The 14,479-nt window shown below is 39.1% G+C and overlaps 1 protein-coding gene across 2 annotated transcripts in view; it reads right to left on the bottom strand.

Moving 5' to 3' along the window:
- The window catches only part of LOC116970862 (aminopeptidase Q-like), a 135,132-nt gene that overhangs the window by 37,487 nt on the left and 83,166 nt on the right, over nt 1-14,479 (bottom strand). For both annotated transcript variants that reach the window (XM_033017461.1, XM_033017460.1), the window contains exons 6-10: nt 12,205-12,318; nt 10,266-10,382; nt 6,344-6,409; nt 6,115-6,180; nt 1,337-1,500 (exon numbers count right to left, since the gene is read on the bottom strand). In XM_033017461.1, the coding sequence (XP_032873352.1) occupies nt 1,337-1,500; nt 6,115-6,180; nt 6,344-6,409; nt 10,266-10,382; nt 12,205-12,318 (527 nt within the window). The remainder of the gene's footprint in view (nt 1-1,336; nt 1,501-6,114; nt 6,181-6,343; nt 6,410-10,265; nt 10,383-12,204; nt 12,319-14,479) is intronic.

Raw genomic sequence — 14,479 nt, 5'->3', positions numbered from 1 at the left:
ACAAAACTTTTTTTTAAAGTTAAGATAATTTGTCATTCCCCGTTAGTGAAGTTAACTAGCATAGGAAATAAACAGTTAGAGAAAAAATGTTATTAGTATTAAGTGCATGTGGAATACTAGTTGTCTGAACGTGGGTTTGTTGATGAGCTACAGGTTCAGCAAAGGAATGAGGGAGCAATGTTCTGCCCATAGTCAGCCAGATGGGATCTTGCCACGGTGGGCAAGTGTTGGTGAATGAGAGTCCAAATCAATGACAGATGAGAAGTTTGTAAGGAAGATGTTGCTGCCATTTAATGTCACCGTGACATTTCAATTTAAAACTGATGTACCAATGCTGGGTTAGGAATCAATACTGGCTCTGAATATACATTCAATAGCAAAACTGCCCGTACTAAACACTGACATCTGGATGCTTTCTGAAACTGATTTTCCAAAGGAAATGAGTGATTCAGAGCCAGATGCATTCTCAGAAGCAAGGCAACGTGCCAAGAAACCATTGCATTTTGGGTGGGACCAAAAAAGGTGTTCTAAATCCCACCCATAAAGTAACAGGAAATCATTTTGGCAGCCTTCGGCAATAGCAAACTTTCAAACTCAGAATGATTCAATCAAAAGCCATTAAAACTCATTAAATCATTAATATGAGTAATTTAAAAATATGTTTTAAATGTTAAAATTAAAATACTCAATCTTAAGGGATTTAATTACAATCTAAATTAACCAACACCCAAGATAGTTGCCTGCAGCCAGATATTAATGCTTGCAGCCAGATAATGATATCAATGGTACAGTAGGAGTGTTGGTGCCAAGTCTCACTTAGCTCAGGATATTTGTGCAAATACACATGTAAGCCTGGTGTTAATTTCAGCAATCCTGGTTTCTCTTGCTCCATTTTCATGAAGAATTCACATTAAAGGAGATTCTTAAGAGAGGTTACAAGCAACTGAACACCATTTTGGGACTTCTGTGTTTGCCTGGTAATCTAGCAGTTGCTCACAATTACAACGTTTGCATTGGCAAATATGCCACATCTTGGTTAACAACAGTTCGCCTGCCTGTACTTGATACACAACACCATTTATAGTGTAGATTTTGTAAGGACTTTACCTGTTAACCTTGCCAATTCATTATTCAATACATTTCAGATTGGAATGCTACTACCACCACTTATTATTTTAATAGATGTCAGTGAAATAAGAGACTTCAAAGCTCTTCAAGAACAACAATCCTGGTGCTTGTTACAATGAGATTCAGGGCCATTTGAACCTTGACTTACTGACACATCACTGAGAACGAATAACTGGCAATACATTAGGAAGTAGCGTTTCATATGTACTTTAACATGATGTTTTCGAATTCCTTGTCAAAGCTTTCCTCCTGTGTTATGATGCCACTTGTTGTGTTAACTGTTATTAATGGAAATCCTTCCTGCTTTGCCCATGTGTCCAGGATGGATTTCACTGATGCTGGTAGTTTAATTGCATCTTGACTATCAATAGCCTAGTGAAGCAGAAGTTACAGATTAGTAATTTATTATTTTTATTTCAGCAGTGAACTTGATTCACACTCAATAAATTCATAATCATCATGTTAGAATTTTACTCTTTTCAGGTGGCTATATTTCATCCATATTATGTACAAAGTCACTGACCAAAGAAATGCTCAATGCTGAATAAATTCTAACTAACTATTAATCACTGGCCTGGATATTAATAATGTATTTATTTTTAATTGGCAGAACACAAAATGCAAACAAAAAGTAAAAAAATTGCCAGGTCATATGCAAATGATTAGCAAACCATAACACTGAATAAAAATGAATTCAAAACCAACTTAAAACAAAACGTTTATGTCTGAATAATGGATTTGAAGGAAAAAAAGACACTGAAGAAAGAAACCTGTCTGTAATAAAGATTAAAGTAACCTGCTCTTCATAAGAATTTGGGATTTTAAATACATCCAAATGTTCCATAAGGTTTTCATTTAAAGAAAAAGATGACAAAGTCTTTGAAATGAAATGATAAAAACAGTGGAATCTGCTTTTGATCCAATAGATAATAGACAATAGGTGCAGGAGTAGGCCATTCGGCCCTTCTAGCCAGCACCGCCATTCAATGTGATCATGGCTGATCATCCCCAATCAGTACCCCATTCATGCCTTCTCCCCATATCCTCTGACTCCGCTATCTTTAAGAGCCCTATCTAGCTCTCTCTTGAAAGCATCCAGAGAACCTGCCTCCACCGCCCTCTGAGGCAGAGAATTCCATAGACTCGCAACTCTGAGAAAAAGTGTTTCCTTGTCTCCGTTCTAAATGGCTTACCCCTTATTCTTAAACTGTGGCACCTGGTTCTGGACTCCCCCAACATTGGGAACATGTTTCCTGCCTCTAGCGTATCCAAACCGTTAACGATCTTTTAGGTTTCAATAAGATACCCTCTCATCCTTCTAAACTCCAGAGTGTACAATTCTTTCTGAAATTCCAGGTACACTACATCCACTGGCTCTCCCTTGTCCATTTTCCTAGTTACATCTTTAAAAAATTCCAGAAGATTAGTCAAGCATGATTTCCTCTTCGTAAATCCATGCTGACTCGGACCGATCCTGTTACTGCTATCCAAATGTGCAGCTATTTCATCTTTTATAATTGACTCCAGCATCTTCCCCGATGTCAGGCTAACTGTTCTATAATTCCCTGTTTTCTCTCTCCCGCCTTTCTTAAAAAATGGGATAACATTAGCTACCCTCCAATCCACAGAAACTGATCCTGAGTCTATAGAACATTGGAAAATTATTACCGATGCATCCACAATTTCTAGAGCCACTTCCTTGAGTACCCTGAATGCAGACCATCAGGCCCTGGGGATTTATCAGCCTTCTGTCCCATCAGTCCAACCAACACCATTTCCTGCCTAATGTGGATTTCCTTCAGTTCCTCTGTCACCCCAGATCCTCTGGCCATTACTATATCAGGAAGATTGTTCGTGTCCTCCTAAGTGAAGACGGATCCAGATGAATGCAGATTAAATATCTCCACATTCATCTTTGTTGATTTCTCATTTTTTACTTCATTTAAGATAACACATTATTTTCTGCAATTAGAAAACTGGGCCAATCTCTTTTGACTTTAGCCATTGATTCTGATTGGATCCACAAGAGTTCAGTTAAAATAAAAACAGAAGACGCTGGAAACAGTTAGCAGGCCAGGCTGCATCTGTGAGAAGAGAAACAGAACTAATATATCAGGTCAAAGATCCTTTCTCAGAACTTTTAATCCGTCTTTTAAATGCATGCAAGTCCTGTATGTTGTGAAACATGGACGTCCGGGACTTACTGACAAACTCAGAAGGCTCCACTGAGTCTAGCTGTGGAGTCCTGTCTTGTTGGCCCTATCATTGTCCTGGGGTAATCACAACTAAGATTCAATACCAGATTAGACCTGTCATAACATTACATCCGCCACTACTTTCATTGGGGATTTTAAGTCTAATGATTATGAAACAAAAGTAATTTTGTCAAATATTTTTTTCATCTCACTTTAATATTTTTAAATTACTAAATATTAGTGAATGTTACAGTATTGTTTTAACTTTCCTTTTTTAGAATTTTTAGTAAGTATTTAATTGTAATAGGTTAAATTAAATTGTTTTTACAGGTTCTCCACGGTTTTAAACACCCAACATGTACAGTTCACATATACAAACAAAACATGAGTTAAAAATTCAATATCTAACTACAATTTTTCTTAATGGCTCCCTTGCCTTCACTTACTCTCTGTTTCACGTCATTTCTCTCTGTGCAGTTCTGGACGACTAGTTTAGTTTAAAGACACAGCAAAGATAAAGAAACAGGTCCTTTGGGCCACCGAATCCACGCCAATCATTGATCACCTATTCTATTTTATCCCACGATCACATCCACTCCCTACATAAATACAGAGGTCAGTTAACCTACAAACCCGCACACGTCTATGTCGATGTGGGAGGAAACCGGAGGATCCAGAGGAAACCCATTAGAGAATGTGCAAAGTCCACACAGACAGCACCCAAGGTCAGGATTGAACCCGGGTCTCGCACACTATGAGGCAGCAGATCTACCAGCTGTCATTGTGACCCCACCACCCCCCTCCACAGAGTACATGGGTACTGGGTCTTCCCATTCTCTGTTGACTGTTGTGAAGATTCTGCCACTGACCTCATCTGTCAGAATGTTTACCATTTCCTACAACTCAGTCCTCCAGGTTCCCATCTCTCTTGCTGCATCTGACCACACTGTACTGCATCACCGTCAGTAGTGTCAGGCTTCAAACATCCCTGGCTTGCAAGGTAGCACATTGGCATTCATGGTGGTGATCAATGGTGCATAACATGTTTCTGGTCATCCCATCTGTAAATTTCACTGGCACAAATATGATCTGCAAAGCACTTATGCTATTGCAAGCTTTCTAATAACTGAACTGAAAGACAGAGTGTACAATAAGGAACTGCAGATGCTGGTTTACCAAGCAAAGACACAAATTGTTGGAGTAACTCAGCAGGTCAGACAGTATCCCTGGAGAATGTGGACAGGTGACATTTCGGGTCGGGACCCTTCTAATCTGATGAAAGGCCCTGACCCGAAACGTCACCTATCCATTTTGTCCAGGGATGCTGCCTGACCCATTGAGTTACTCCAACAACTTGTGTCTTAACCTAAAGCCAAATTGATTATCCTGAGCAGTATGGCATAGAGTGCACCAGCTTTGTAGGTGCACTTTAAATAAACAAAATTCCTTCCAATGGATTCTCTCAGGTCCCTCATTTCAGGCCTTCTTTTGAAAACCAGCATCTGCAGTTCCTTCTATCTCCTATCAATTTATCCATGTGCTTTGTTCTATGTACCTCAGTAAAGGACCACTACAGATCATCTCCTGCATGACCATGGACTTGTTTCCTGATTTAGTATTTTGCCTTCGCATCTTTTCTTTTTGCGCAGTCTTTTCTTTGTCATTGCTATGCATCATTTGTTTCTGTGTTTTGCCTGAGTGTATGAACCTGTGATGCTGTTGTAAGCAAGATTGTCAGTGTACCTGTACCTTAGTGGATATGGCGGTAAATTGATCTTGACTTAACTTCTTCAAGTATAATCCTTAGTTTTCTTTCCAACAGTGAATGAATTTTCTTTTGGTTCCATGTGATTCTTCACAAGGAAGAAAAATAAGATTGTACATTCCACGTCTCCAGAATGACTCTATGATTACTGGAAGTTCAGCAGCAGATAGGGCGGCATGGTGGTGCAGTTGTAAAGTCACTTCCTTGCAGCTCCAGAGACATGGGTTTAATCCTGATTAAGGGTGCTGTCTGTATGTAGTTTCTGCGGGTGCCCCAGTTTCCTCCCACATTCCAGACATACAGGTTTGGCTTCGGTAAAACTGTAAATTTGTCCCTAGTGTGGAGGATATTGCTAGTGTATAGGGTGATCGCTGGTCGGCATGGACACGGTGGGCCGATTGGCCTGTTTCTGCGCTGTATCACTAAACTAAACGAAAATGAAGCAGATCCCCTGCCTCATCACTTGGTTAGGAGAAAAGGATGATACTTATATGCCTGCCATCATCTTGAAAAGGTGAGCAACCTGGAATATATGATTCTGACTTCAAACTTATTCAAACATTCCATTCACATGTATTTTCTAAAGTCTGATTTCAATAAACTGGTTTACTTTTACAACATACACACAGCAAACAATATCTGTTATAGCTCAAAAACTATGGGAAAAAAAATCTAAAGTAGTTAAGTATTCAAAGGATGCTTAATATTTAAAACTGAAGGTAGACAAAATTGCTGGAGAAACTCAGCGGGTGCGGCAGCATCTATGGAGCGAAGGAAACAGGCAACGTTTCGGGCCAAAACCCTTCTTCAGACTTTCAATATTTAAAACTGTTCCTTATTACATTACATCTTGTAATCTTCACTTTGTGTGTACCAGGTAAATTATACCAATAGGACACAAAGTGCTGGAGTAACACAATGGGTCAGGCAGCATGTCTGGAGAACATGGAGAGGTGACGTTTCAGTTCAAGGTTCTTCTTCAGACATCTTGTAACGTAATAACATCGAAACTTGCGCAAAACTCACCATCTGCAAATGATTCCACATATCATCGGTCACAGTATTTGAATAAGAAAATGTCTTGAGGTATGACTGTAAGAAAAAGGGAAACGGAAGTTCTATACAAACAAATAAGCAACATCACTGGGAACAGAAATGCAAAGCCCTAAAAATGTTTAAATCACAATAAGAAATGTTAACTCAATTAATAGAGAGATTACTGATACAGACCAGGAAGAAACCTTCATAAACTCACCCGGAGTCCTTTTGCAAGTAGCTCCTTTGTCATAATACGGGAAGCTATGGCGATAACATTCGCACCCTATGTGGAGAAAGATTTAAATGTTTATGTTAATTACAGTCATAAAGCCATAAAGCATAGCCCTTCATTCAACTCATTCATGCCCCCCTTAGATACTTCATCTGAGCTTGTCCCATTTCCCTTCAATTGGTCTATACCCTTCTAAACCTCTCCTATCCATGTATCAGTCCACATATCTTTAGTTTAGTTTATAATTGTCACGTGTACTGTGGTACAGTGAAAACATTTCATTTGTATGCTATCCAGTCATGGAAAAGACAGTACATGAATCCAATCAAGGCCATCACAGTGCTAAGATAAAGGATAAAGGTACAACATTTAGTGCAAGTTATAACATTGAAGTCTGATAAAGTTTGATTAAAGATAGTTCAAGGCCTCCAATGAGGTAAATGGGAGATCAGAACCACACTCTAGTTGATGAGAGATCTGTTCAGTTGCCTGTTAACAGCCGGGAAGAAACTGTCCCTGAATCTGGTGGTGTGCATTTTCAAACTTTGCCTGGTGGGAGAGGGGAGTAGAAGGAGTGACTGGGGTGAGACTGGTCCTTAAATATACTAGCTGTTTCTTGGTGTTATTATAGGTTTTTTTTTAAATTGTATCCTAAAGAGGGTCCCTGCAGCTAATGATTTAACGTCCTTATCAGATCACAAAATGCTTATTCATTGTAAATCTAGCATAAATATTAATCTCCAGGATAGAAGATATCTCAAGGTGCACGATTCAAATCTACTCCCGAAAGATGACATGAAATTCTGTTCATATTATTATTGGAAGAGTTTCATATGATTGGATTTGTGGCAATCTCTGTTCATTTTGAGGGCAACAGCCTTTCCTTTAAAAATTACAGTAATTTATTGTATCAGTTAACACCATTAGCTAGCTGGCAGTGCCAGATAGAACCATCAGCTGGGTGGGATGCCTAAATGTGTTCCCTCACACTTTTACCACTTGCGGTTCATTCTCCACTTATTACTTATCACTTTAGTAAATTTAGCCAAACTGAACACAAGGGAAAGACAAAACCTTAAGAGTTCATTTGTGCATAAAAATGTGAAATAGATTATCTCACTGTATGTGTGTTATTTTTCTCTGTCCACCTTTCTGCAAGATATTGGTATTGGTTTATGATTTGCACGCTTACCGAAATACAGTGAAAATCTTCACTTTGTGTGTATCCAGGTAAATTATACCAATAGGACACAAAGTGCTGGAGTAACTCAATGGATCAGGCAGCATGTCTGGAGAACATGGAGAGGTGATGTTTCAGGTCAAGATTCTTATTCAGAAAACCAGCATCTGCAATTCCTTGTTTTTAAATTATACTCAACTTGAGTACAATCAAAACATACATGAGGACAACAGATTGCAGAATATAGTGTTGCAGCTGCAGTTACAGTATAGTTACAATTACAACCACAGAGAAAATATAGTTTTAAAAAAGTGCAAGGGCAGCAAAAGACTATATTAGAAGATTGGAAATATGTCCTTAACATAAGAGAGGTCCATTCAAGAGTATGATAAAGTGAAGAACAAGCTATTCTTGAAGCTGGTGGTCAATGCTTTCAAGATTTTGTATCTTCTGCCCACTGGAGAGGGGAGAAGAGAGGATGACTGGGTGGCATTTAATAATAAACTTTATTATTATTATTATTACTTTATTACAGACTCGAGGTCCAGACAAGGGGCAACATTACTTAAAAAATGTATTGCATATTTAAAAATATCATAAAGTACATATAAAATCTTAGTATATCACTTATAAAAGCATCATAAATTATATTTAAAATAAACACAATACATGTTAAAAATCCAGATTAAAAGAATGATCAATGTCCTACAACGAGACAACGATACCAGTGTCTCCACAGCTGGGATTCGTAGCGTGTAGTGCTAACCCTTATGTTTGACAAGGCCACAATAATTACATTTCTAGTCATTTATCCTGCAAATGAATTTATACATGTGATTTCTTAGGATAGCTTCTAAAGTACTGACTCCTGCAGCCACAAACATATTACTAGCACTACACCATCTAGGTTTCCTTAGCAGTGTTCTCATGGCATCGTTATATGCCACCTTTAGTCTCTGCAAACTTGTCTTTCCATAGTTCGACCACATTTGATTACGTTGGCTCCATTTCCAAAACATTGTGAAGTGTAGATGGAGTCGATGGGGAGTGGCTGCAGGGGCTCCTTTGCCAGAAGACTGGGCTATGTTCCCAACTCTGCAATTTCTTGCGGTCTTTGTTTGTTCATCAGTACAAATAGATAGATACCACGTGCCCTCTATCAGCTAGGCCTTGTGTAAATTACACACAACAGCATGAATGAAAGTTGCATAATGCATTATGATTATTGATTGATTTTTATTGACTTTGTTATTTCAGGACCATCATTCTGGAAACCACTCCAAATACTGAAAGATGTTCTGTATATTTCTCGTCATGTATTTGCGCAAACTACTTCTCACTGACTTCATCCATTTCACCACTAACTTCCATCTGCACTCAAATAGACTTGTACCATTTCCGACACCTCCCTAGCATTTCTAGACCCCACTATCTCCATCGCAGGTGACAGACTCCTGAGGATAGAAGATGGGACAGACTACTATAAACCCACTGACTCCCATGGCTATCTGGACTACACTTCTTCCCACCCTGTTACCTGAAAGGACTGCATCCCCTACTCCCAATTCCTCCATCTACGCAGCATCTGCACCCAGGATGAGGTGTTCAAAACCAGGGCATCAGAGATGTTCTCATTCTTTAGCGAATGGGTGATCCCGTCTTCTACCATAGATGAGGCTCTCACCAGGGTCTCTTCTATACCCTGTAACTTTGCTCTCACTCCCCAATTGCCCCACTCGTAACAAGGAGTCCCCCTTGTCCTGACCTTCCACCCTACCAAATTAGTCACATACAACAAATAATCCTCCGACATTTTCGCCACCTCCAACGGGATCCCACCAGCGGCGTCTTCCCATTTCTTCCCCTTTCGGCTTTCCGCAGAGACCGCTCCCTCCATACCTCCCTGATCAATTTGTCCCTTCCCACCCAAACCACCCCCTCTCCGGGCACTTTCCCTTGCAACCACAGGAAATGCTACACTTGTCGCTTTACCTCCCCCTTTGACTCCATCCACATGGTTCACCTGCACCTACTCTAACCTCATCTATTGCATCCGCTGCTCCAGGTATCAGCTGCTTTATATCGGTGAGACAAAGCGCAGGCTTGGCGATCACTTCGCCCAACACCTCCGCTCGGTTCGCAATAACCAACCTGGACTCCCAGTGACTCAGCACTTCAACTCCGCCTCCCATTCCGAATCGAACCTTTCTGTCCTGGGACTCCTTCATTGCCAGAGTGAGGCCCACCGTAAATTGGGGGAGCAGCACCTCATATTTCGCTTGGGTAGTTTACACCCCAGCGGTATGAACATTGACATCTCCAATTTTATGTAGTCCCTGTTTTCTCCTTATTTCCCTTCCCCTTCCCAACTCTACCACAGCCCACTGTCTCCGCCTCTTCCTTTCTTCTTCCCGCCTTCCCCCCCCCCCCCCCCCCCCACTCCCCACATCAGTCTGAAGAAGGGTTTCGGTCCGAAACGTCGCCTATTTCCTTCGCGCCATAGATGCTGCCTCACCTGCTGAGTTTCTCCAGCATTTTTGTCTACCTTAAACACTTCTCACAAACTAATCAGTTTTGATCCTTTACTCAACAAATAGCCACCCAGGAAATCTCCTCTGTAAATTAATTCTCATTGGATTATAAAAATTCATCTGTACCTGCATACATTTGGATTTCTTTGACAAGCTGAAATCCACTTGTGATTTGTTCATTTGAATTGAAATTTACCTTGTTGTAAGTAACGCTGCTGAACATTAGTCTGATTTCGTCTGGTGTTCTTATATACCTTTCCTTCTCAGCCACAGGGCGCAAGTTATAAAATTCTTCAGTAAATATTATGTTCTCCTGCAATACAGGAATTGGTGTATTTTGAGTAACATAAACAAGTGGGACAGCCCCAAGACCCTGGCGCGGCGCAACGTCTCACCTCCAACAGCAGCAGAAGCAGGCACATGATCGCCGAGCTCGGCCTGGAGCTCACTGCCGTTGCGGATCCGGATCCGCCCCCACTCCTACTCCCAGAGCGGGGCCAAGACGATTGGAGATAGACACAAAATGCTGGAGTAACTCAGCGGGACCGGCAGCATCTCTGGAGAGAAGCAATGGGTGATGTTTCAGGTCGAGACCCTTCTTCAGACTGAAGAAGAGTCTCGGACTGAAACATCATGCATTCCTTCTCTCCAGAGATGCTGCCGGTCCCGCTGAGTTACTCCTGCATTTTGTGTCTATCTTCAAATGACGTCACGCGCTCCAGACGGCTGTGAGAACGCAGGATGATGCGCGCGACCGTCGCGCGTCAGTCACTACCGGCCTGTCGCGTAAATGATGGCCAAGTGGGACAGGCCTTTAGGCATCAGCTCTATGTGATGTGCCACTGTGCTGCCCAATCGCAAGCTACAATTTTCTGCTCATTAACGTTAATCAATGGAAAGTTCAAATCATGGCTATGAATGTTTGGCACACTCTGGGACCATGCTCTGCTCCTCTTCCTGTTTAATTGCCTTGGGTGGACTCTCGGAGAGCAAACGCTTGGCTGTTTTTTCTTCACATAGACCTTTCCTACAAAGATGACAAAAACTGATATCAGGCTGCCATTTTCACTTGCCGCACACTCTAACAATCCAAAATCCATTGGCTTTCTCTCAAGCTGCCTTGCTGATTTCAAGATTTGGATGAAATAAAAGTTCCTTCAGTTTTCCCTCTTAATTTCATCAATGTCCTTCTCTGCCACCTGAAGTGAGTTGTAGCAAGGAACCTTTTATTCCCTTCCTGCATTCGCTCCACTGTTAAAGTCATCTCCCTCCATCAATTTGAAACATTTGCAATCTGCTACCAAATTGCTAGATGACTAAATTGTTAGAAAATACTACAAATTAATTGACGAAGTTGGGCTTCTCCTTTCAACTCTTCAAACCTTGCACGTACAACTAACCTTATTATGCATCAAATCTCCACTGGACAGAAGCAAAACACTGCAAATGCTGGAAATCTGAAATGAAACTGAAAATACTGCAAATGCAAGTTAGGCAGGAACACCTTTGAAGGAAGAAAATGACCAACTGTTTTAGGTTGATGAGCTTTCTCTGGACTTGATCAACCAAACACTTCTCTCCACAGATACTGCATGAACTGTTGAGAATGTCCAGCGTTTCCTGTTTATTCCATCTGTCAGTTGCTGCCTCAATGTGTTCTTCTTAAAATATTTTTTTTTCGTTTCAAGCCATTTCATGAATTCACCCCATCATAATTCCGCCTGCCTTGGGTAGTCACATGCATTCTCTGCCCTTCCAACAATAACAATACACTTGTTCAAAATATGATCACAATTTTGCCTTCAACATTTATTTTTCAATTACCTAAAAATAATTATGTCTTTCTGTTTTTGAGACTTTGTGATAATGATTTAGCAATCACATGCTACAAACCAGCAATTAACATCTCGAGTTGATCAGTGACTGTGCAGACTTCATGACATGTTGAGGGTGTGAAAATTGCTATATAAATGCATGTTTATTCTCCCTGCTAGAAAATCTCTTGCAGATTGAGATATTTTCACGACCATGATACCTCATTAACTCATCAGGTTCATGGACAAAGTATTAATTATACAACCCTTGACCAATAGCCAAACTTTGATTACTTTATTTGACAAAATGGATTTGCTTACGTTTGCTGCTGATGGGAACACAACAGAAGCCCCTATGATTTCAAAGTATCTTGCAAGTCCTTCATTGAGCCACAGATCATTCCACCAGTGCATAGTAACCAGGTTTCCGAACCACTTCAAAGAAAGGAAAATATTAAAAATAAGTACTTTAATGTGTTTTAGCATAACTGGGCCAACAAAAATAGTCACCCCTGCTATTTGCACTTATGATAGAGCCGCTTGCTGAAAGGATAAGAAGGCATCCGGATATTCAGGGATATAATACTGAGGATACTAGTAATAAAATATCACTATATGCAGATGATATACTTTTATATATTACAAATTCCCAAATGAGCATCCCAAATCTATTAAATCTAATAGAGGAATTTGGCTCTTTCTCCGGTTATAGAATAAATTGGAACAAAAGTGAAATTATGTCATTAAAACCCCAGAAAGCAAATCACCTATTAAAATTTCCATTTAAAATTGCAACTGAAAAATTTAAGTATTTGGGTAGTCAAGTTACTCGAAGATATAAATCATTATTTAACGCTAATTTTATATCATTATTAAATAAATTTGATTCCCAGATTAAATTTTGGAGAACGCTCCCACTATAATTAGTCGGCAGAATAAACGCTATAAAAATGATAGCGCTACCACAAATAATATATTTATTCCAATCTATACACCAAAACATTTTTTTTTTTTTTAAATTAGACTCGAATATTTTTAATTTTATTTGGGATTATAAAGCACATAGAATTAAAAGAAATCACTTGTGCAAACCCAAAGAGGTGGGGGGATTTGCACTACCTAATTTTCTATACTATTATTGGGCAGTACATATTAAGAATATAATTTATTGGTTGGACAGTCCTGCTCAACAGTTGGAATGGAGAAAGAGGATTCCGTCCCCTACGATCTAGGAGCGAACATCTTTTCCCCAATAAAGCTGAATAATATGTTATATAAGAAGAATCCAATTATACAAAATACAATACGAATCTGGAAACAAATAAAATTAACTTTAAAATTAAGAAACTTATCAGTGCTAACACCAATAGTGAATAACCCAGTATTTAAACCATCTGGTATGGATAAAACATATAAACAATGGGAAAGAATGGGAATGAAAAAGGTAGGTGACTTGTATGAATTGGGAAATTTATTATCATTCCAACAACTAAAATCAAAATTTAAATTGAATAACAATCAATATTTTAAATACCTACAGGTATGTGATTTTATGAAGAAATATATACCAAGATTCCAAAGTATAATTTTAGACCCACTGGAAGAAGTAATGAATATCAAAGCGGAGTCAAAAAAATTAATATCATACTTGTATAACAGTATTTTAAACTTAGAATTACCATCAACAGAGGCAATTAGAGAAGACTGGGATAAAGAATTAATGATAAAAATCTCAAAAGAAACATGGGAAAAATATTTGATGCATATACATAAATGTTCGATCAACGCTAGACATAATTTAATTAAATTTAAAATATTATATAGATTATATTATTCCAAAACTCGGTTGAATAAATTTTATCCAAATATTTCTCCCATTTGTGATAAATGTCTTTCTCAAAATGCTAATATTACGCACTCATTTGTCTCTTGTACAAAACTTTATAAATTTTGGTGTGACATATTTGATATATTCTCAAAGCTATTTAAGACAAAAATGGAACCTAATACTGAAATGATTATATTTGGAGTAAGTGGAGTTGGGAACAAATTAAATACACACCAAAACTAATTTTTCAATTATGGGTTATTAACAGCTAAAAAAAAACATACTTAAATTTTGGAAAAATGCTAATATACCAACATAGACAAACAAGACCAATTCTTAAGGAGTTGGTCCACATTTATTGATTTCTTGGATTCATGTGGTGACATAGTATCATGAAAACTAAAAGTTTCAGGTATGGGTGAAAGATGATTGAATAAGTTAGGTCTTTATTCTCTGGAGCGCAGAAGGTTAAGGGGGGACTTGATAGAGGTCTTTAAAATGATGAGAGGGATAGACAGAGTTGATGTGATCAAGCTTTTCCCTTTGAGAATAGGGAAGATTCAAACAAGAGGACATGACTTCAGAATTAAGGGACAGAAGTTTAGGGGTAACATGAGGGGGAACTTCTTTACTCAGAGAGTGGTAGCGGTGTGGAATGAGCTTCCAGTGGAAGTGGTGGCGGCAGGTTCGTTGGTATCATTTAAGAATAAATTGGATAGGCATATGGATGAGAAGGGAATGGAGGGTTATGGTATGAGTGCAGGCAGG

This window comes from Amblyraja radiata, chromosome 3 (genome assembly GCF_010909765.2).
Source record: "Amblyraja radiata isolate CabotCenter1 chromosome 3, sAmbRad1.1.pri, whole genome shotgun sequence".
NCBI lineage: Eukaryota > Metazoa > Chordata > Chondrichthyes > Rajiformes > Rajidae > Amblyraja > Amblyraja radiata.
The sequence above is the reverse complement of the archived record's forward strand: the minus strand, read 5'-3'. Positions and strand labels throughout refer to the sequence as shown.